Source organism: Mesoplodon densirostris, chromosome 4 (assembly GCF_025265405.1).
Source record: "Mesoplodon densirostris isolate mMesDen1 chromosome 4, mMesDen1 primary haplotype, whole genome shotgun sequence".
Classification (NCBI taxonomy): Eukaryota; Metazoa; Chordata; class Mammalia; order Artiodactyla; family Ziphiidae; genus Mesoplodon; species Mesoplodon densirostris.
The window spans coordinates 119,464,465-119,485,463 of record NC_082664.1 but is presented as its reverse complement, the minus strand read 5'-3'; the positions used below and the strand labels follow the sequence as shown (position 1 = coordinate 119,485,463).

General features: G+C 50.7%; 1 protein-coding gene across 11 annotated transcripts in view; it reads left to right on the top strand.

Annotated features, from left to right (window-relative positions):
• Nucleotides 1-967: 967 nt before the first annotated feature.
• PPCDC (phosphopantothenoylcysteine decarboxylase) overlaps nt 968-20,999 on the top strand; it is a 108,214-nt gene continuing 88,182 nt past the window's right edge. For 9 of the 11 annotated variants that reach the window (XR_009531784.1, XR_009531788.1, XR_009531783.1 and 6 more), the window contains exons 1-4: nt 968-997; nt 5,678-5,886; nt 18,635-18,730; nt 19,614-19,742. Coding sequence is in view for 2 of the 11 variants with exons in the window: in XM_060096985.1 (XP_059952968.1) it covers nt 5,701-5,886; nt 18,635-18,730; nt 19,614-19,742 (411 nt within the window). In the remaining 9 variants the exon portion in view is untranslated. The remainder of the gene's footprint in view (nt 998-5,677; nt 5,887-18,634; nt 18,731-19,613; nt 19,743-20,999) is intronic. The other 2 variants (XR_009531789.1, XM_060096986.1) reach the window with 1 other exon arrangement.

Sequence of the window (20,999 nt, the reverse complement as noted above, 5' to 3'; positions counted from 1 at the left end):
CAGTGGGTGAGGGGTGGTTTGGTTCAGATGGTCCCTGTAGGCAGGGGCAGGGGTAGAGCACAGAGGGCCCCCCCTCAGCTCTCATTGAAGGAGACTGGCAGCTGATTGAGGACCCAGGGGCCTGTGGATGCTGGAGAATGAAGAGGGCAGGGAGGTGTATCCAACGTGCTTTCCTCTGCTGCTTTCCCTTTGCCAATGCTGTGTCCTCCACTTGGAGGGCCGTTCTGGCACTTTTTATTTAAGCTCCTGGTCATCCTTCAAGATTCACCTTGAGTGACTCCTCTGAGAGGGCTTCTCTGCCTCTGATTGTTACTTAGGACCCTCTCCTTCCTCATGGACCTTATTCTGTAATTTTTTGTGTCCCTCTTTGTCTCAAGAGCAGGGAAGAGTCTGATTTAGCTCTGTATCCTGTGCACTTAAGACATACAAGGGGCTTCCCTGGTGGCGCAGTGGTTGAGAGTCCGCCTGCCGGTGCAGGGGACGCGGGTTCGTGCCCCGGTCTGGGAAGATCCCACATGCCGCGGAGCGGCTGGGCCCGTGAGCCATGGCCGCTGAGCCTGCGCGTCTGGAGCCTGTGCTCCGCAACGGGAGAGGCCACAACAGTGAGAGGCCCCCGTAACGCAAAAAAAAAAAAAAACAAAAACCATACAAGAGGCTCAGTAAATGTTAAGTATTAAGTGCTGCAGTGATGAGCAGTGTGGGATGGGGCTGGGGCTGGGGCGATGGTAAGTAGGTCAGACAATCTGGGCCAGGCCCAGATGAGCACAGGAAATACCAAGAACTTGGGAGCTGGTGTTCCCGACAGGACTCCCCGGAATGGACTACAGTTCCCAGAAGGCTGAGAAGTGGACTGCAACTCCCAGAAGTCTGCGCAGTCGCGGAGGCTGCCGGCGACTGTGGTAGCGTTGCGTGCCAGTCAGAATCTGCGGGGGGGGGGGGGGGGGGCGATCGAGGTATCGCGATATTTGGGGGCTGCTCCGAGACGCGCCTGACGCGGGTGAGGAGTCTGGGGGGCCCTCTGGAGGCTGGTTTCTTGCGGTGGGGCAGGAGGGAGGCTGGAAACGCTTCATTCGCGATTTTGGGTCTGTGGCTCTGTGTGTGTGTGTGTGTGTGTGTGTGTGTGTCCTCTCCCTCCTATCGGTGCCCGAGAAGCTTTGCTTGCCGCTGCGGGTCTGCGGCTGTGTGTGTGTGTAGGGCCTGTGGAACCTGTGGGGCCGGAGCGCTATGGACCCCTTCCCGTCTCCATCCTGAAGTGGGGCATTTATATATATATATACACGCTCCCATCCCGGCTTTGTGCTGCTCTGCAATTAACCAGTACCATTTAATCTAGTTTAAAAGGTGGTCCTATCGGTTACCCACACTTAACCTTTTGCCTTAAAGAAACAGAAACAAAATCCATGAGCCTGCCTCCAGAAAGGAATGGGGATGGCCCAAAGTACAAACTATATTCTACAAGTTGGTAAAATAGAAAAAGTAAAGCCCTGGGATATTGCAGTTGTACTCTGGCTCCACCTAAAAGTGCCGAACGGCATTGAAAATGAAAGTGAGGCCAAATTTTGTCAGAGAAAAACTTCGTGCTGTACTTTGAAGTATTGGAGGCCTGTGCCAGATAATAGGCAGGGGAGATTCCCAAGCTGGGGAAGTGGTGGGTATCTTGGGGCAGGAGTTTTCCACATCTCTCCCAGTGACTGAGAGGTGGCAGTTCTCAGTCACTCCCTCACTAGTAGTCACCGCGTGTGAATGTAATATATATGTATATATCCCCAACATGTGGCCTTGAGGAGGGGTGCCTAATGGGATTCCAGGAGTAGCAGACTCTGGAAGCATGCCTGCTTCTGGTTTGAGAGAAAAGCAGTCTTTTTGTTTGTTTGTTTTTTGTTTTTAATTTTCTTGGCTGCACTGGCAGCCCATGGGATCTAAGCTCCCAAGCCAGGGATAGAACCTGAGCCCCTTGCATTCGAAGCTCGGCGTCTTAACCACTGGTGTCTTAACCACTGGCCCGCCAGAGACGTCCTGAGAGAAGAGCAGTCTTAGCAGAATGTCAAGACCTTGAGCTCTCCCTGAAGAGCTCCTTGCCTTTCCTTGGAGGAAGGGGTTTAAAGTGCCCCTGTGGCCACGTGACTCCTTTTAATGACTGGGTTTGGGGGAAGAGTACCGCTATGGGGAACTATAGGTGTTTCATTATTACTGGGGCAGAGTTGTATTGACCGGTGGGAGATGAGGCCAGAACAGACTCTTGGGGCCAGTAGTAGGAACTTTGACGTCAGGCTAAAGGATTCAAGCTCGTAATGGATCCTGGATCCCTGCCCACCCACCCAAGTTTGGTTCTGCTTTTTCCTAGGCCCCAGTTCCTCATCATTCCTGTGCTGTGCTGGGCTCATACCCCATCTGGCTTTTTTTTTAGCCCTGGTCCTGCCCTGGCTGCACACTTGCCCATATTGTGGCTGGCAAGTATTCCTGAAACTTTTACTTAACTCTGTCCTAATTAAACTCATCAGAGAAGGAGACTTACACATCACAAGTCTGCCACAACTGAGGCTCTTTACTCTGTCTGGCTTTGTCTTTCTAAAGGACAGAGAAACTGTCATTTTTTTGGCTGTGACTGTATGCATGTGGCTACCTGCATGGCTGGTGCCCTGGGTGCTTGAGGCTCAGTAATCACAACCTTCAGCCCTATAACCTCTCTGCCTGCCAACTCTTTCTGCTGCTCAAGAATTCCTATGAGTAGAGCAGAGCTCAGGAAAATGAGGTGCTGTCTACAGCTACCTTGGCTGTGCAAATAGATGGTTCTAACAGGGACTGGGTAGAGTAATAGACTTACTGGTTTGGGATTTGATCTTTTTTTGACAGTAAACATAAAGAACTGCTGGGACTTCCCTGGAGGTGCAGTGGATATGGCTCCATGCTCCCAATGCAGGGGCCCCGGGTTCGATCCCTGGTCAGGGAACTAGATCCCACATGCATGCCACAACTAAGAGTTCACTTGCCACAACTAAGGAGCCCACGTGCTGCAATTAAGGAGCCTGCCTGCTGCAACTAAGACCGAGTGCAACCAAATAAATATTTTTTAAAAAAGGGACTTCCCTGGTGGTCCAGTGGCTAAGACTCCCTGGTCAGGGAACTAAGTTCCCATATGCCACGTGGCATGGCCAAAAAAAAAAGAATTAAATTAAAAGTAAATAAATAAATACATGTTAAAAAAAAAAAAAAAGAACTCCTGCCAGCTGTCACCCTACATGGGACTGTCAGATTGAACTGATTTGACCTTGCTTTCAGATGTTGGTTAAATTTTCCACTTTCTGATCCTCAAGTACATATCCCCTACCCCCACCCCCCTTCTAGAAAGGTAGTCTTTGGTCCTTAACAAAGATCGCTCAGAAGGCTAAGTAGTAAATCTTGGGCTGTACCACCTGCTATGGGGAAGCAGCTGAAGTCACCAGCATGGATTCCTGCCCCAAGTTTAACTGACTGCTTTCAGTAACCTATTCCCTAGGAATGATATCAATTTGATTTGGAGGAGGTTTTATTTTTATTTTTTTAATTTTTAAATTTTTTTCGGTTTTTTTTGTTGCACCACGCAGCTTGTGGGATCTTAGTTCCCTGACCAGGGGTTGAACCTGGGCGCTCGGCAGTGAGGGGGCCAAGTCCTAACTACTGGACGACTGGGGAGTTCCCTGGAGGAGGTTTTAAATTCAGCTTCTGGTTTTGCAGGAATCTCCATGTCCTTGCACCGGTTGGCTGGGGTAGGACAGGGTCAAGGTTTGGGATTTGGCAGGCGGGTTTCCCTGGAGAGTCCAGAATGTGCCTCTATCACCTACTGTGGGTGCTCACTAGCACACTGATTAGTTCTGGGAAGCTGGCTGATAGGCCCTCTAGACCTTGTCAGTTGCTAACAGGGCACTCCAGGCCCTAGAGTAGACTCAGTTCTGCTCTGGGCAAGCATGGCCCCTGGCTGAGGCCCTGACGTAGAGTAGAGGTTGAGATCGCTACTCAAATGGAATGGAACTTTGGCGGAAGTTCTGTTCTAGGGAACTGGCCTGTGCTTAACGCCTGTTGAGAAGGGTCTGGGCCCCTCAGAGACCCTTCCAGGTAGAAGTGGAGTAATAGACCCAAACATGATCCTCAGCTCATGTGGTTATGTGTCTGAGTCTTGAAGGCAAAAAATGGACAAAGAGGCCCTAAGGAGCCAAGGGGCCTGTGGAGTGAAGAGGGAGCCCTTATGGGTGTGCAGCCACATAGATAGCCATTGGGTGACTCACTGGACTTCCTCTTCGGGGTCTGCCTTGGTCTCCCTTCCCCTTGTTGGTTCTACCCTTTTTGAGTACATCTCCCAGGTCAGGAGCACAACCATGGACAGGGCCCAGGGCTCCTGATTCATAGGCCAGGCTTCTGTTCTCTGCCCCACTCTGCTTCAGAGGGTACAGTTTATTACTCATTCAGCAGATGTTCAGGACCTACTACAGGCCCAATACCTGTCTGACAGTTGGTGTTTAGACCAGGTCGCACATTCAGGGAGCTTGCTGGGGGTGTTGGTGGTCGTGGGAAAGTGGAGAGGGAAAGGCAAGGAAACTGATGTACAGATTGAATCAGTGATCACCAAAAAGGTGCATCCCAGAGAAGGACCCATCTCAAGTGATTTCAGGTGTGACTCTTGTCTTCTCAGTTCATGCACAGATTCCCTAAAGGCGGCGGCTGTCTCTTCCACAATTTCTTTGCCGGTGCTAGATGTAGTTGGTCCTTGATAATTGTTGCTGATGGAGTATGTTTTGCTGGCCCAGTCTGCCAGAATGTAGGTTTTGATGTGTTCATCAGCCATATTATGAACACTCACTTCTAGCAACATCTGAGGGCCAGAGGAAGAAACCAAGCAGCTGGTCTCATGGGGTGGCCTTTATCCTTTTTATGCTTGTCTCTTCTCGGCCTTGGATTTGTAGGGTGGTGCCTGATCCACAGGGAGGGACAGAGGGGCAAATCTCTCAGCTCCCTGGAGCACCCAAACCCCTTTGTTGCATAGGGTTCTACCCCACAGGCATCCCTGGAACCTACCCTGACCTGCCACTCTCTTCAGCCAGCCTAGCCCACTGCAGTGGCTCCTTTGTCTGCCCCCTCCAGTCTCTTCACCACCAAGGCCCCCTCCACACTTCTCACCAGCACCGTCTTTCTAAAATGAAAACGCACCATAGCCCTCACTGTTCTTGACATTTAGTCCTTGACCTGACTTTGCAGCCTTACCTCCTGCCCGCCCCACTGCCCCCCCACCTTCCATCACGCTTTAGCCTCACTGCTAAGCTGCTTTCTGTTCCCCAGACCTGCCACCCTCCTTCAGGCCTCTTCACCTCTGCAAGATTGCTCCTTCTTGCAAAGTTATTTCCTTGTTTCTCTGAAAAACTTCCTCGTCCTGCAGGACTCAACCTGAATGTTATTTTTTTTGGTCTCTGACTTACTCAGACAGTAACTTGTAGGCAGCCCAGCCTCATGGCACCGACCGCATTACATTGTGACTGACCCACGTTGGGTGAGGGTGTCTGACCTTCTTATCACACTGTGTGCTCCCAGAAGCTGGGACTGTTGACCCCTCAGGAACCCTAGCATCTGGCCCAGGGTCTAATACAGGGTGCTCAATACATTTTGGTTGAATGTATGAATGAAGCAGGCACCCCCGTTCTGCTTTTAGATCCTAAATCCTGACAGAGCTTTATGGAGCCCAGTTCTGGCAGGCTCCCAGGACTCGAAGCCACCAGACCGCACATGGAACCCAGGGCCACATGTTCAGCTGCTGCACCCTTGGTGGAGAGACAGTTCCATGTTCTTGTGGGTGTCACTGGGAGTGTTGCTGCCCTGAAGTTGCCTCTTCTGGTGTCAAGGCTTTTGGACATTCCTGGCGTGAGTATGCTTACTAGACAGCCTCGGGCATTAGAGGGCTGATGCTCTGGGGCCAGCCTGTTTTTGTGCAGTGCACAGGGTTTTCTTTTTCTTAATCATGGTGTTTGTGGAAGTCCTCTGTGTGCATTGGTATGTGGGGGACGCGGAGACAGAGACCAGTGTGACAATATAACCAGGAGCTAGATTAGGTAGTAGACAGAGAGTGAGGGGAGACTGCAAAAGGAACGCTGTGGTGAATGGAGGTTTTGGGTTCCCAAACATTTGCTTTGAATTCCATGAAGTCCTAGCATGAGAGAAGAGCTGGCTGGAGAAGTGTGGCAAGTTCTCAGCGCCCCCTGGCTGCCTTGGGCTCCCTGCCTCTGCTTTCACTCCATCCAGGACATTGTGGCTCTGTCCTCCCTCCTTGTTAGACACCATGGGTGTCCTGTCAGTCCAAATGCACTGGAACCTTAGGGGCTCCCCGCTGCCCGCAGCTCTGGTTTCAAACTCTGCTCCTTCAGGTGTTCAGAGATGCCCAGGGGCCACCACAGTGTGTTGGAGGTGGGGGGCTTGGCCCCCTGCCTTTGGTCAGATCACCTCAACTTTGATCAGTTTTATATGTAGGGGTTCTGGGGCATATTCTTTTGCAGGAAAAGTTCAAGGCTTTAAAAAATGTGAAAGCCAGCTGGTGATAACCCCACTTCTTCGTCTGGTAACCTAGGCCCTTCACTGGTCTGCCACTCTCCAGCTACCCCACGCTCCACCCTGATGGCCTTTGCTTTGGCCCAGCCCCTTCCAGGCTGTGCCGCCCTGCCTACTTTTCCCTGCCTTTTCAAATTCTCCACAAACACTTCATGTAAAAGCCTTCCTGGCCTGCCTCAGCCCATGTGGTTTTGCTCCCTTCCTTTTAAAACTCATTTGATGTATTAAAGAAAAACTAGAAGTAAAGTGGTAAAAACAGGTTTTATTCAGAAAAACTATTGCAATAGGGGAAAATAGATCTCAGTATAGAACTGGGTTTAATTCTGAATACAACAAGGAAAAGTGGAGATTTGTAGCCAAGGAGCAGTGTGTGTGTGTGTGTGTGTGTGTGTGTGTGTGTGTGTGTGTGTGTGTGTGTGTGTGTGTGTGTGTGTGTGTGTGTGTGTGTGTGTGTGTGTGTGTGTGTGTGTGTGTGTGTGTGTGTGTGTGTGTGTGTGTGTGTGTGTGTGTGTGTGTGTGTGTGTCAGTGGATGGAAAATTACTAAGAGGAAACATCAGGGGTAAGGGAGATTTTAGCAAAACTGTCCTGACCGGATTCTTGCTGAAGGCAGCCCAGGATGATCTGGGGGCTGTTGGGGGATGAGGAGCCTGATGAGAGATCCAGGCTGATCAGATATCGAGTGTAGGGGATTCTGGCTAAACCAACGTAGCAGGAATCTTGCTCTGGAGGACGAAACCCAAAGACGGGCCTAGTTGAAAAAGTGGCTCAAAGGAGCCTGACTAAAGTTTGGTTAAGAAGAGAATCTTGACCAAGCTGTGGAACCATAGGTTATCTTTGACACTGCCTGTGTTGTCAGACACTAGTTTTCTGGAGTGTTAAGCCGTTGAGGCCCAGGCTGTGCTTTTTTCCTTGCTTGTATCTGCATAGCACCTAACTCAGGGTGGCGCAGGCGGGTGTACCCTAAATGTCCAGCAGGGAGCAGTGCTCGCTTGCAGATGACTATGTCAGGAGTCACAGGCAAGGGCGGGAAAGCGGCTTTTTTTTTTTTTTTTTTTTTAACTTTCCACAAACTTATACCCAGAAAGTCACCCCCTCACCCCACCCTCCAGGCAGCCAGGGATGCCAGTCAGGCCAGAAGAGGGAAGGGAGGAGAGTGTTGTGGCTGCTCTGAGGCTGGGCACTGGTGCTTTGGGGCAGTAACCCCTTCGGCCTGCCCCCTCCTCATGTGCCCAGAACCGTTGGTAGGAGCTGGCCAGCTAGAGCCTTGAGGGCGGGAGGCCTGCAAGCGTTGCTGCAGCAACAGCCTCTGCCACCGCCCTCTGGGGAGGGAGGGAGCCATGCAGTTCCCTTTTCCCATAGCCCCAGAGCAAGTGAATTTCCGGACTTGGGGTGGGTGGGGGCAGGGAGTCCTATCCCAGGAAACAGATGAGCAACCTCAGGGCAGAGGGAAATGGCAGCTCCACCGCTTCCTGCCATCCCACACAGCCAGCATTTATGCGGGTGTGAGGAAAGGGTTGCCTGAAGCAGGGAGGCTCTCCAGCCTACCCTAGGACTTTTAGTCCAGCCTCTGTGGGGGACAGGCCACGTGTGGAATGGGACTTGGCTCTCTGTCTCTGGCTGGAGTTGAAGCTGAAGGTCAGGCAGCCAGAAGGGCAGTGACAAGGAGAGAGGACTCCCTGACTTAGCCTCTAGGAGCCTGCCTTTCTCATTTTAAAATAAAGATGGTGGCTGCCACCCATCCCCTCGGGAATGTTTGCAAGGCTGGGGGAGGGGGACACATGAAACTGCCATCTTGTGCCCACGGCTAGGCGCAGCTCCTGGCACACGGAAGCGCTTAACACTGTTTGTTTCCTGTCCATCCCCCTCTCCTTTTCCCTTGTTGTCGTGTCCTTTGGGGCAGCCACACGTGGTGTGGGGTGTTGGGGTTGGTGAGACGGCCCATGTGGGAAGAGCCGTGGAGCCACCGTCCATCCGCTTATGTGGAGGGGCCCGCATCCCTCTCATCCTGTGGGTAGACAGCTCTCCAGAGAGCCTGGATTTGCTCAGTGGAGTCCTTGTGAGGTGTTGGTAACCAAAGGGGGATCCCTGCTTGCCTTGTGTTGGCCCCGGGGTGGGGGGGTGGCCTTTCCCCTGGCTCTTCCCCACACTCCCTGATTGTACTGATCTCCCCGGTGCCCCCCTTCTGGATCACCTCCAGGAGTAGTCTTTGTCCCTTGGAGCAGTCCTTCTCAGCTCTTTGCCTAAGTCATGGACTCACATGATTGAGGCTTTGCTGAGCTCCCTTAGGGATCCCTAGATCTTGACTAGCAAACGAGCAGCTGGGATATGGGCGGCAGGGAGCTGGGTGATTCTACGGACCTGGCTCAGGATTACTCCTGATCCACCAGTGTGTTCAGGCTTCCCAGGAGGACCATTGACCTGGAGCCAGACCAAGGAGACTATGGGGGAGTGATAGGGAGGGGTAGATTTGGTTTTCTGCCTCACTCACCAGCAGTTGGAGAGAGTGGCCACCAGCAAAGAAGCCTTGGAGGCTTTGTGTGAGGTGGGAGGAGTTGGACAGTGGGGGGCCAGCCCTCCCTCAAAAGAGGCGTTGCACATAGAGGATTTCTCACGCTGGGACTCTGGGCAAGTCAGGTCTTTTTTATGGCCTCAGTTTTCTTATCCCTGCAATAAAGTGGGGGCCAGGTACCCAAATGATACATCTCCAAGGACTCTTCTGGCATGAGTCGTAGAAGATTCTAGATGTGAGGACAAAAAGGACTAGGACCAAAGGCAGCCTGAGAGAAGGTCCTGGGGTGTAGGAGCTGTGGCTGTTTTGCAGTTCTGTGATCGTCATGTAATTGAGTGGCACTTAAATCTGAGCAGTTAGCTTAGTCAGTTTCTGCCCTTTGGTTGGTACCCTCCTCACTATGGAGGAGAAAACAGAACACCTCTCTAGCTTTTGCCGGGTAGGTGTCAGCAGGGCTGAGAGCCAGAAGAGGATTTCTAAAAGTGGAAAAAATCTCCCACCCAGGGAGTTGGCAGGCCTTGGCCTTAGAAAAGGCTGTTGCCAGAATGCCTGTCGGGACATTCAGGACTGTTAAGGGTGCAGGAAGAGGGCCCTGCTCGTACGCAGAATGAAGTAAATTCTGCTTTTCTGGAGGACTGTTGTGGCAATATCTAGAGAAAGCAAAAATGGTCACAGCCCTTGCTTCACCCATAGGATTGAATCCTATAGGGCAGGAGTCCCCAGCTCCTGGGCCACGGACCAATACCGGGCCGCACAGCAGGAGGTGAGCGGCAGGCGACTGAGCAAAGCTTCATCTGCCTGCCTCTCCCCATCACTCGAATTACAGCCTGAGCCATCCCTCTCCCCCCACCCCACCCCCCGCCCCGGACCAGTGAAAAAATTGTCTTCCATGAAACCAGTCCCTGGTGCCAAAAAAGGTTGGGGACCGCTGCTATAGGGTACAAAAGTTCACCAAATGTACACGCATGTTCATTTTAGCACTGTTTATAATTTTAAAAGAAAACGGAAACAAACAAAATATCCAACAGTAGAGCTGTGGTGCAGTTGTGGTTCAGCCTCTTGATGGATTCGGAGGCAGCAGTTCAGAAGAATGGGTGGATCTTGTGCGCTGATATAGGACAGTCCTCAAGATATAAGTGAAATGAGCAAGGTGCTGAAGTTAGTAAAGTGTGGCCCACAGGCCACATTCTTGTCTGTTTCTGTATGGCCTGCGAACCATGCATATGTAAACTACTTACATTTTTAAATGGTTGAAAAAAATCAAAAGAAGATTATTTTGTGCCATATAAAATTATATAAAATTCAGGTTTCAGTGTCTGTAACATTTTATTGGAGCACATCCACACCCATTCATTTAAGTATTGCCTATGGCTACAGTCTTGCTACTACAGAGTAGAGTAGTTGTGACAACGCCTAAAATAGTATCTGGACCTTTATAGAAAAGGTTTGCCAACTGCTGGCATATAGTAGGATTCCTTTTGTGTGTTCACATATCAAAGTTACTGCCTGTGGTCTTCCCCCTGGAGGTGGTTACCCTTGTGGAGAGATGGGGGCAGGAAGGGAGACTTGCATTTTGTGTCATTCTGTTCAATTTTGATTTTCTAACCTCTTTGTGTACTTATTTTGTTTTATTTTTAATTTTTTAATTTATTTTTAAATAAATTTATTTATTTATTTTTGGCTGCGTTGGGTCTTCGTTGCTGTGCACTGGCTTTCTCTAGTTGTGGCAAGCGAGGGCTACTCTTCGTTGCGGTGTGCGGGCTTCTCACTGCGGTGGCTTCTCTTGTTGTGGAGCATGGGCTCTAGGCGCACGGGCTTCAGTAGTTGTGGCACACGGGCCTAGTTGCTCTGTGGCATGTGGGATCTTCCCGGACCAGGGATCGAACCCATGTCCCCTTTACTGGCAGGTGGATTCTTAACCACTGAGCCACCAGGGAGGTCCCCTTATTTTATTTTATTTTATTTTTTAAAGTCAGTGGGGCTTTTAGTAGGGATATCATGGAATGTTCTTTGTAATTTTATCCTTTTTTTTTTTTTTTTTTTTTTTTTAAATAATGCTCACTGAGGAAAGGAGAGCAGGAGAAACGTGGCCTGGTTTGAGGTTTTTCTTTCTTTCCAGGCAGGGGCCACCTGCCTGCTCTGTGTTTCTGCTGTGGAAACTAGTCTACTCAGCAGTAGCACTCTGAGGCATTTTTCTGGACCTGCGCTGGCTTGGCTAGCCCCATCCTTCCCTGGCCTGCTCCCCCAGGGAGTGACCTCTGCAGGCCACTGGTTGGAGGCAGCCAGCCCTGGGCCGAGGGCTCTTGCACCCAGGGTCCTTCCCTGCTACTCCAGAACAGCGTCCCTATGGAGAGCCTCTGCAGTCTGCTTCTCTAGTTTAATTCTTTAGAAATTTGTCTAGTTGGGGAGGGATTGGCAGCTATGCCCTGCTTGAATGGCAGGATGGGCCATGCGACTAGAATACCAGCTCCCCCAGGAGGCCGGCTTGGAGGCAGAGGAGAGAACAGCAGAGCCTGGTGGGAAAGGACAAGGGTCACAAGAGGGCTGGGAGGCGCAGCGAGCTGGAGGGGCCCCTGGAGGCCCTGTGGTCCAGATGGCTCATGGCTCCGGAGGAGAAACCAGGCCAGAGAGGAAGAATTTACCAGAGATTCCCCCAGCCAGTGGGCTGGCAGAACTGGGGCTCAAGGCCGGTTTCCTGACTACCATCAGCAAGTGGACTTGAGCTCAGATTATGGGCATTCTCTACTCCACCTAAACACGGCCATGAGGCTGAGAATCCCCAGGCAGTTGTGGACTCCTGCCTGGTCTGTCTTGCTTTATAGTCAGGGGTCATATATACCTCACCCACTTGTTAGACAGACACACTGAGCCCTTACCAGCTCTGGCTCCCATGTGTGTAGTAGGCTCAGTAAATGTTTGTCAAGTGGAGACATCATTGAGAGCCATTGGGACACCCACTCAGCCAACTGGAGCTCCCTCGGGGATTTGTTAAGGAAGCCACCTCCTCCACAGCTTCCCCCCACCCCAACCCCATGTGCTGATGGCACCCAGAGTCCTTTTTTCTAGAGTATGCCCGCCACCCCCATGCTCAGGGTCATGCCAGCTTCTTGGCTGGCCCCCAGGCCCCGGGCACTACCAGTGTCAACACTGGGAGGCCCAATGTCGGGGTCTTCTGCTGTGTGTTTAAGCCCAGAGGAGTAAGCCACTAAAACTCTGCGTTCCTTGCCTTGTGCCAGGTTAAGTCATAGCTGGTGTTTCCTCTTTAGAGTCCTCATCAGTCTCCTGTGGAGCCATCATCACATGCCCTACTAGAAACACCTGCTCTTTTCTAGCCACTGAGCTGGGGGTTCCAGCTGGGGCTCTTCTTTACTTGTATATGCCAGAGCTATGCTATCTAGCATGGTAGCCACTAGCCACATTCAAATTTAAATTATTAAAATTAAATAAAACCAAAAGTTCAGTTCCTTTGTCACACCAACCACACCTCAAGTGCTCAATATCAACATGTGGCTAGAGGCTGCCATACTGGACAGCACAGGTGTGACATGTTTCCTTCACTGCAGAGAGTTCTATTGGATGATTCTGTAGAGTAGTGGTTCTCAACTGGGGCAGTTTTGCCTCCTAGGGAACACTGGACAATGTCATTCTGGTTGTCATACTTGAGGAGAGGGTGCTACTGGCTCATGGTTGTAATGGATAGAGGCCAGAGATGAGGTTGGAGGTGGACATTCAAGCCATGGGATTTATCTCATCCTGTGGCTGTGAAAGTGCTTCTCCACAGATCCCTTTGATATCTGCCCCAGAAGCAGCCTGGGCCAGACCAGGGGTCTAAAAGTAAAAATAGAAGTATTGCCCCAAATTCTGTTTTCCATTTCCCCTCCCTGACTCCCCAGAAGCCCCAGATGGGATTGCTGATGTATTTTCAACAGAGAAAGGAACACCAGACATGCCCACTGGTTTCAGGAAGAAATCTCTATAAATGCTAAGCAATATGCAGGCAGCTTATATAATAGGGTCTGGCCAAGCCTTGGTCACATCACACAGAAGTTCAGGTTAAAAATATTAAGACATAAAAACTGTTGGCCGGGGTCTCGCCAGGGGGCCAAGCACAGAGCTGCCTTTCAGGAACTCTGATGTGTGTGAGAGATTGTTTTAATGTCCAGCCCCGCTTCTACAATGACCCAGGAGGGTGTAAGAGAAAGCCAGGGAGGGTTCCTGTCCTCAGGAGTTTTCTGTTCTGCCAAGACTCCTTAGCATTTGCTGAGGGAAAGGTCAGGGTGAATGAGTGACTAGTCCAAGTTATTTAGTATCTCAGAAGGTAACACAACAACATGCCTTCTTTTTTTTAATGTGTGCCAACCCAGGGCCGAGCTCTTGGCTCCCAGGACCTTTTTACAGAGTGAATGAAAATGAAAGAACAAAGCCCACAGCACTGAAGAATCAGATCAAGTGACATACTTCTAAAACCAGAAAAACTAGCCTGGGCCTGCCAGACAACACTGGGGTCAGGGTCACTGCCAAGGAGAGGTGGCTGCTTGATAGGGGTCAAGGGAGGGACTTTGGGAAGAACAGGCTCATTACATACTCTTCACATTACTCTTTAGGAAAAACATTGACCCCAAGAAGCTCCCTAACAATGACAGTGTAACCTGGGAGGGTAGCCAGAGACGGATAGATTGAGAGACTAGGGGAAGAGCTTAAGGGGAAGATCTCAAGCTGCAGCTATGGACCAGGGTGGGAGGCCTACTTGGACCCCTGGTTGGAATTCCCCAGGAGCCAGGGGGAGACTGTGAGGGGGATGTAGAGGGAAGGAAAGGGTAGAGCTGAGAGGGAGGACGGAGCCCCTGAACAGGGCCATCACCAAACTGGGAATGTTTCTGAAGGCTGGCCCTAGGCACAATCCTCACGTTGAGAACTGGCAGGCCGTTGGGGAGTTGGGGAGAGTAGGGGAACTCGATCTTCAGGAAGCAGCTTTCCAAATTTCAGAATAGAGAGAGGATGAACTGGGGTGATCTTAAGTGGCAAATTGTTCAGGATGGTCAGGAAGCTCTTAGAAATGAAAGAGAGTAGTCCTCTTAAGGAAAAGAAGGCAGTGACCAGAAACTGATATGGCTATCTGGGACGCCCTCTGTTGAAGGAGACTAGAAAGCAGTTAAATGGAAAGGAGGACATATAACCAAAGATAAAGGTAGAATATGGTCCAGAGGTCACCAGAGTGAGCTGAAGCTTGCAGTGAAACTCAGAATGACCAAGAGGGCTGTTACATATATTTAGAAAAAGAGCAATGGAACAATGCCTGGTCCTGGAGGCCAATGGTATAACATTAGTCGGGGGACAGAAAGAAATGGCAGGGACTCTTGAGTTCACTTTGCTTCCATTTTTTTTCTTTTGAGTTTGAAAAAGTACCAATGGTGGTAGAAGAGACTTGAACCCAAGTTGGGTGATTCATCTCCTGAACTTGGCAAGTTCTGTCCTGGGGTGCTGAGGTTGTGTTTGGTGACCTACAGGATGTGTGGGAAACAGCAGAGGGGCTAGAAGCTGGAGATGACTAATGTCCATTTATCAAAAAGGCGGAAGAGGTAGGCTCCACAAATTAGAAAAACCTTGTGAGCCCTTAGAAAAGCACTTAGAAAATGGTTGTTACTGGGGTTTGATTGGGCTCACTGGGGACAAGCCATATCAATTTTATTTTATTTTATTTTGGATATTAGACAAAGTATTTTTGGATTTGGTGAGGACTTTGATGGAATCTTAGGACATCCCCCTGGACCACCTGGTAATGTTATCAGCATGTTTATAATCAGGGAAAGATCCTACTTGGAAAGGGTTCATTCTTGATTCTTTCCCACCCCAGCCCTGTGGACCTTGGCGAAGGGCTCTGCTCTTGACCTTGTCCTTTTCATCATTTGGATTTGTGTCTTGGGGCTACTGATGGTGGTACTGGCTGAGAACAGGCCAGGAGGAACAGGATTGAGATTTTTGGAGCTCTTTACATAGACTGAGCAAACACTGGGCCAACTCTGGAAAGGTGGAATTCACCAGGGAAATGTGAGGGACTACATTTGGGAAAGTAACAAATGCAAGTACAGTTTGGGGCTTGTGGTTTAGTAGCAACATGGGTGAAAAGAACTTGTGAGGTTTTGCTGATTGCAAACCCCATATACTTCAGTAGGAGGATGTGGCTTCCAGGAGAGCTGATGTGGGCTCAGGCTCCATTGACTTACACTCAGTGGATGCCAGGGACGTGAGACTTCAGGTTCCCTGAGCCTAACAGGTTGCCACCTTCTCAGAGCTCTGTAGGCAGAAGAGATGGCTCCTACCTCTGAGTTCTTCAGTTTGGAGAAATTTCATTTTATTTCTTTTGTAATTTTCACCCCTCTATTTTTCTGTTCTCCCTTTCAGGAACTCCTTGTTAGTCAGATTTTGGACCTCTTGAGTTGGTCTTCTGATTTCATCTTTTTTTTTTTGGTGGGGGGGGCGCTGTGCCATGCGGCATGTGGGATCTTAGTTCCCCAACCAGGGATCAAACCCTCGCCCCCTTCAGTGGAAGCGTGGAGTCTTAACCACTGGACCACCTCATCTTTTTTAATAGTATTATCCATCTCTTTATCTTTCTCTTCTACTTTTTGGAAAATTTCTTCTAAACTTATATTGAATTTTTTATTTGACTATTTGTAATTTTAATTTCCAAGAGTTCCTTTTTGTTCCCTGAATGTTCATTAAAAAAAAAAGATCTGATCCTGTCTGATCTAATCTGATCTGTTAATGCTTCCTTCCACTTCCATATCTTAACTGCTGGGTTTTTGTTTATGTTTTTGTCCTCTTCTCATTGTTCTGGTGATTCATATCTTTTTAAAAAATCCTTTAAAAAAATCCCTTTACTTTTATTTCAGTGGGCTTTTGAGAGGGAGTAGAGTTTAATCCACTTTATTTAACTGAAAGTTTATTCTTTTATTTAAGCTTTATATATCTTTTTGTCTTAAATGTGTCTTTTCAGACACATTTTGAAGTGATTGATGGATTTTAAAACATCCAGTATGAGAGTCTGAATTTTGATCAGGGAGTTTAGCCAATTATATAATTACTATAATTGCTATTCTATTAGGACTTACTTCTTCCATCTTCTTTAATGCTTTCCACTTATCATGTGTTCTCTCTGCTTTTTTTTTTTTTCCTTTCCCTATCCCTTTATTGTGTAGATTGAATATTATTCTTCTTGTGGTTAGTTCTAACTTACTATGCCCCACACCTTACGTCATTACTGTCTTGTGTCTTAAGAGTCTCAGCACCATCCTGCCTTTCTCTGCTCTCCCTACCTGGCTGGTCCTGTGACATCTTCAAGGGCTGGGTTCCATGGAGGGACAGCAGCCCTGTTCATTTGCCATCTTGTTCAGAACTGGACCAGGCTCGTTCAGGGCTATCCTAGAAGGGACTCCCTTGCTCAGCAGGAGTTTGGTTTAAATGACCATTAAAAAGGTCCCTCAGGGGCTTCCCTGGTGGCGCAGTGGTTGAGAGTCCGCCTGCCGATGCAGGGGACACGGGTTCGTGCCCCGGTCCGGGAAGATCCCACATGCCACGGAGCGGCTAGGCCCGTGAGCCACGGCTGCTGAGCCTGCGCGTCCGGAGCCTGTGCTCCGCAACGGGAGAGGCCACAACAGTGAGAGGCCCGCGTACAGCAAAAAAAAAAAAAAAAAGGTCCCTCAGGTTTTATGCAAGTTTGGGGGATGGTAGGTTCCAAGGGAGAGTGAGCGGGAGAATGGACAAATCTGAGAGCTCTTCAGCAGAGCTGGGAGCACCAGACCTTCTGAAGTTCTTCTGCAGTCTGCCTCTCTGAGATTTCTACTCCCTGGTTCCAGCTTTACTCCTAGGTACTGTGCAGAACAGTGTCTGACAACCCACAAAAGGCAGCAAACAAATGAGGAGAGGGAGCCTGGTGAGATGATAGGGAGGGACAGGGACTAGGTTGAGATGGCATGGGCACGGCCCATCCAAAGAGGCAGCCCCACCAAGTCCCACCAAGTCATTTTCAAGCAGGAATGTGGGCCCAGCAGTGCCAGAGCACTCAGTTTTTTGGGTTTTTTAAATAAATTTACTTATTTTATTTATTTTTGGTTGAGTTGGGCCTTTGTTGCTGCGCGTGGGCCTTCTCTGGTTGTGGCAAGCAGGCTTCTCATTGCAGTGGCTTCTCCTGTTGCAGAGCACGGGCTCTAGGTGCACCGGCTTCAGTAGTTGTGGCTCTCAGGCTCAGTAGTTGTGGCTCACAGGCTCTAGAGCGCAGGCTTAGTAGTTGTGGCTCACGGGCTTAGTTGCTCCGCGGCATGTGGGATCTTCCCGGACCAGGGCTCGAACCTGTGTCCCCTGCATTGGCAGGCAGATTCCCAACCAATGCGCCACCAGGGAAGTCCCACTCAGTTTTTTAAAAGGAGCCAGGAAATTGGATTTTCTATGTGAAATCTCCCAATTTGTATATTTTGGCTTAAAAATGTTTATAACCTGGGGCTTGCCTTGTGGTCCAGTGGCTAAGACTCTGTGCTTCCACTGCAGGGGGTGCAGGTTCGATCCCTGATCGGGGAGCTAAGGTACCACATGTTGTGTGGCGCAGCAAAAAAAAAAAAGTTTGTAACCCTATGCAGGCCAAATAGCACATCTAGCCCAGACACTGCCACCCATGACCCTTGCTCTGGTTAGTTGATGATTCTGTCCTTGTCACCCTTGACTTTTTTCCCTCCTGGATAAATGTCCCACAAAGATGTGATTTCCTACACCCCTCCCCTCCCAGCCACCTCTTCTGGGCCCCTTTAATCTGCATGCTTGTTAGTCTGACATCTCGTTTTACCAGTGATGGGAACTGGTCTAGTGCTGTTCACCCTATCATGTGCTATTTCTGTTCTGTTAAGCACCTTAACCATCCCTCTTGTTTGCGTTTTTAATTTATCTGCTGAATGAGTCGTGTGAAGGTAAATATCACTCTTGCCCCATGAGTGTAGGGCACACAGGTTTGCTTTTCCTGGAGCCTGTCTGCAGCCAGAGCCCACGAAGCCTTGTTCCTAGAAGTACGGCAAGGGACTCTGCCTGCTTTCTCGCTGGGCCATGGCTGCAGACACCACATGCAGGACCCCAGCTCCCCAGTGCCTTGCCTGCAGAGGGCAGATCTGCAGTGTGGCCCAGAGCTCAGGACCTGTGAGCCTCCTTGGGGTGGCCCCTCCTGCCTGCCATGGCCTGCGTGGCCCTCTTGCCCTAATTTCCCTTCCTGTCTGTCTCTGCCTGAGCGGCAGAAGCCTGCAGCTTTATATACGCTGGGCAGTTGGTGACTCATTCCTCGGCAGCCCCTCAGATAGGGAAGTGAAACGGCTGCACCTGGTGAGGCCTGACCTTTGGGTGACAGCGGAAGTAGCTATGCAAACATGGGGCTCGCTGCCTCAGAGGGAGAAGTCCTCTCCACAGCCAGGCTGTGAGGAAAGCTCTTGCTGGCCTGGCCCCGTGTGGCCTCCAGGCCGGTGGCTCTGGTAATTTTCTCTTTCCTTCTCCACCCCCACTCCACTTTTTCTTGGTGACAGCTGGAAGTAGCAGTGGTCACAACTGAGCGAGCCAAACATTTCTACAGTCCCCAGGATGTTCCTGTCACCCTCTACAGCGACGCTGATGAATGGGAGGTCAGTGCTGGGGGACCCAGGGCTGAGTTCCATCGTGTTTGTACCAATAGGACAGGACCGTCCTCCCTGCAGCCTATGGTTCTGGTGGCCGGAGCAGACAGGCCAGGCTCAAGTCAGCGGTCAGGGCTCTCTGGGCAGAGGCGATGAGGAAAACATCTGTCTAGCTCTGGCCTGCAGGAGGCCCACAGTCTCCTCCCACCTCAGACAGACCTCAGCTTTGGCCCTGTGCCTGAGGTTGAGTGTCCTTGTATTTATCTGGGCTGATGAAACCACAGAGGAGCTCTGTTCCCACCACCCTTGTCCACGCGGCTCCCAGCGTCGGGGCTGTGGAGAGCGCCTCACTTCCCACGGCTGCCGGGCTCTGCTTTTGCTCTCCTGCAGAGGGGCGGGCACTGGCCGATTCACTAGACATCGAGTGTGGGCCTCACAGGGGTGCCCTGCCAGGCATTTTTAAACATTCTCAGCCTAGAACATTTCTGGCTGGCCCGTCTTCCCCACCCCGCCCCCTCCATTTCTCACCGCCCAGAGCCTTTCCACTGGCTTGGACAACCCAAGCATCCGCCTCAAGCAGACAGGCCAGGAGTTCCCTGCCAGATGTCAGTTCTCTTGAAAACCAAACCATAAAGGGAATAGCTCAGAGAGACAAGGGGCGTTTGTTTCCTCAGGCCTGGTTTCTCTCAGGCTGTTGGCTCCACAGCCGACGTTCACCAGCTTAGCTGCAAGAGGGGTGGCAGTGAACTTGGGCAGGGGTCGCTCAGGTGGTCTCCCTTGGGTTCCTGACTTAGTGTACGTGGTCTGTGTTGGCCCTCACCCCACCTGCCACTCCTCCCTCTACCCTGAGAGAATGGCCGTCCCGGTGACCCCACTTCCTTCCTTCTGCCAGATGTGGAAGTGCCGATCCGACCCAGTTCTCCACATTGACCTGCGGAGGTGGGCAGACCTCATGCTGGTAGCTCCTCTCGATGCCAACACGATGGGAAAGGTGGCCAGTGGCATCTGTGACAACTTGCTTGTGAGTGACTCCCTGGGCCCTCCTGCCTCCCTGGGCCTCACTCCCAGTTTGCTGAGCTGCAGACTGCTTCTCTTCTCACCTTGGAATCCCTTCATGGTGGGCCTGTTTGCTCAGAACACAGTCCCCTGGACAACCCTCCACCTGGCCTCACCTGTGCTCCAGCAAGTGGGTAGAAGGCCTGGTCCTGATGGGTTAACTCGACTTGCGGGTGCCCTCTGAGGGTGTCCACCTCTCACCTGCCCCTCGATGCTCAGCTCCTCTTTGTCCATAGTTCATGGGCTGCCCTCAACATGCTCTTCTGCTGGTCTCCCTGCCCAGCCCCGTTGCCTGCCCACCTTAGCTCTGCCTTCCCACCAGGACCTGGATATCCACATGGGTAATCGGATAAGAGCGTTTACTTCCGTATGGATCTCTTAGGCACACTTATCTCTCCTGTAGCTTTAGCCACAAAGCTGAGATGTGGTTTTCCTGTATATTATAGAAAGCTTAAAGGGGAAGAAAGGAGAAAGGACAAGAGGCCCAAGGTGGAGGAGAGGAAGAGAAGTCCAGCTGTACAGAGTGGGGATTGTCTTAGGCCTGAGGGACCTCCAGGGAGCTGTTGTCCTTAAAGAGCCTTTGTTTACATGATCATCCTGGGAAGACTGGGTGTGATCCCCCTCCCTCTCCCTTATCATCCCTCTTCCCTCATCCATTGAGCTTTAACTTGCCATGTGTCAGGCCCTGTGTGAAGGGACACAGAGGACACAGGGAGCTGACAGTCTGGAAGGAGAGGGTTTTTAGAGTATGCTCTGGTGTGTGGTACAGTCAGTCCTTTGACAATGGCGGCACCACCTTGCACAGTACTGGGCATGTAGTAGGCATTCAGGAAATGCTTAATGTATGTATGAGGCAATCAGTAATTTTACTTTGGCTAACAGCCAAAGTCAATGAAGTGACTAATGAAGCTGGGTCAAGGTTTTGGGGGTTAGATAGGAGGTTAGTCTCCTCATATGTTTGTTGATTGGTGCTTAAGGTACTTCTCGAAGAAGCTGCTAGTGATTTAAGCATCATTTGAAATAGAGCACGGGTGATCAGAAGAAGAGCAACACAGATTGTGTGGCAGGAGCAGGGGTGGGGGAGTGCAGAGGAGGGGAGGCCTAGGAGCAGTGTTATCAAGAAGGCTTCCTGGTGGGGCTAGTGCCTGGCTGGCAGGACGGCGGAGCAGGTCAGGCTCCTGGCCACTTTCATCTACGTGCGTCAGCATTGTGTGTAACCGGC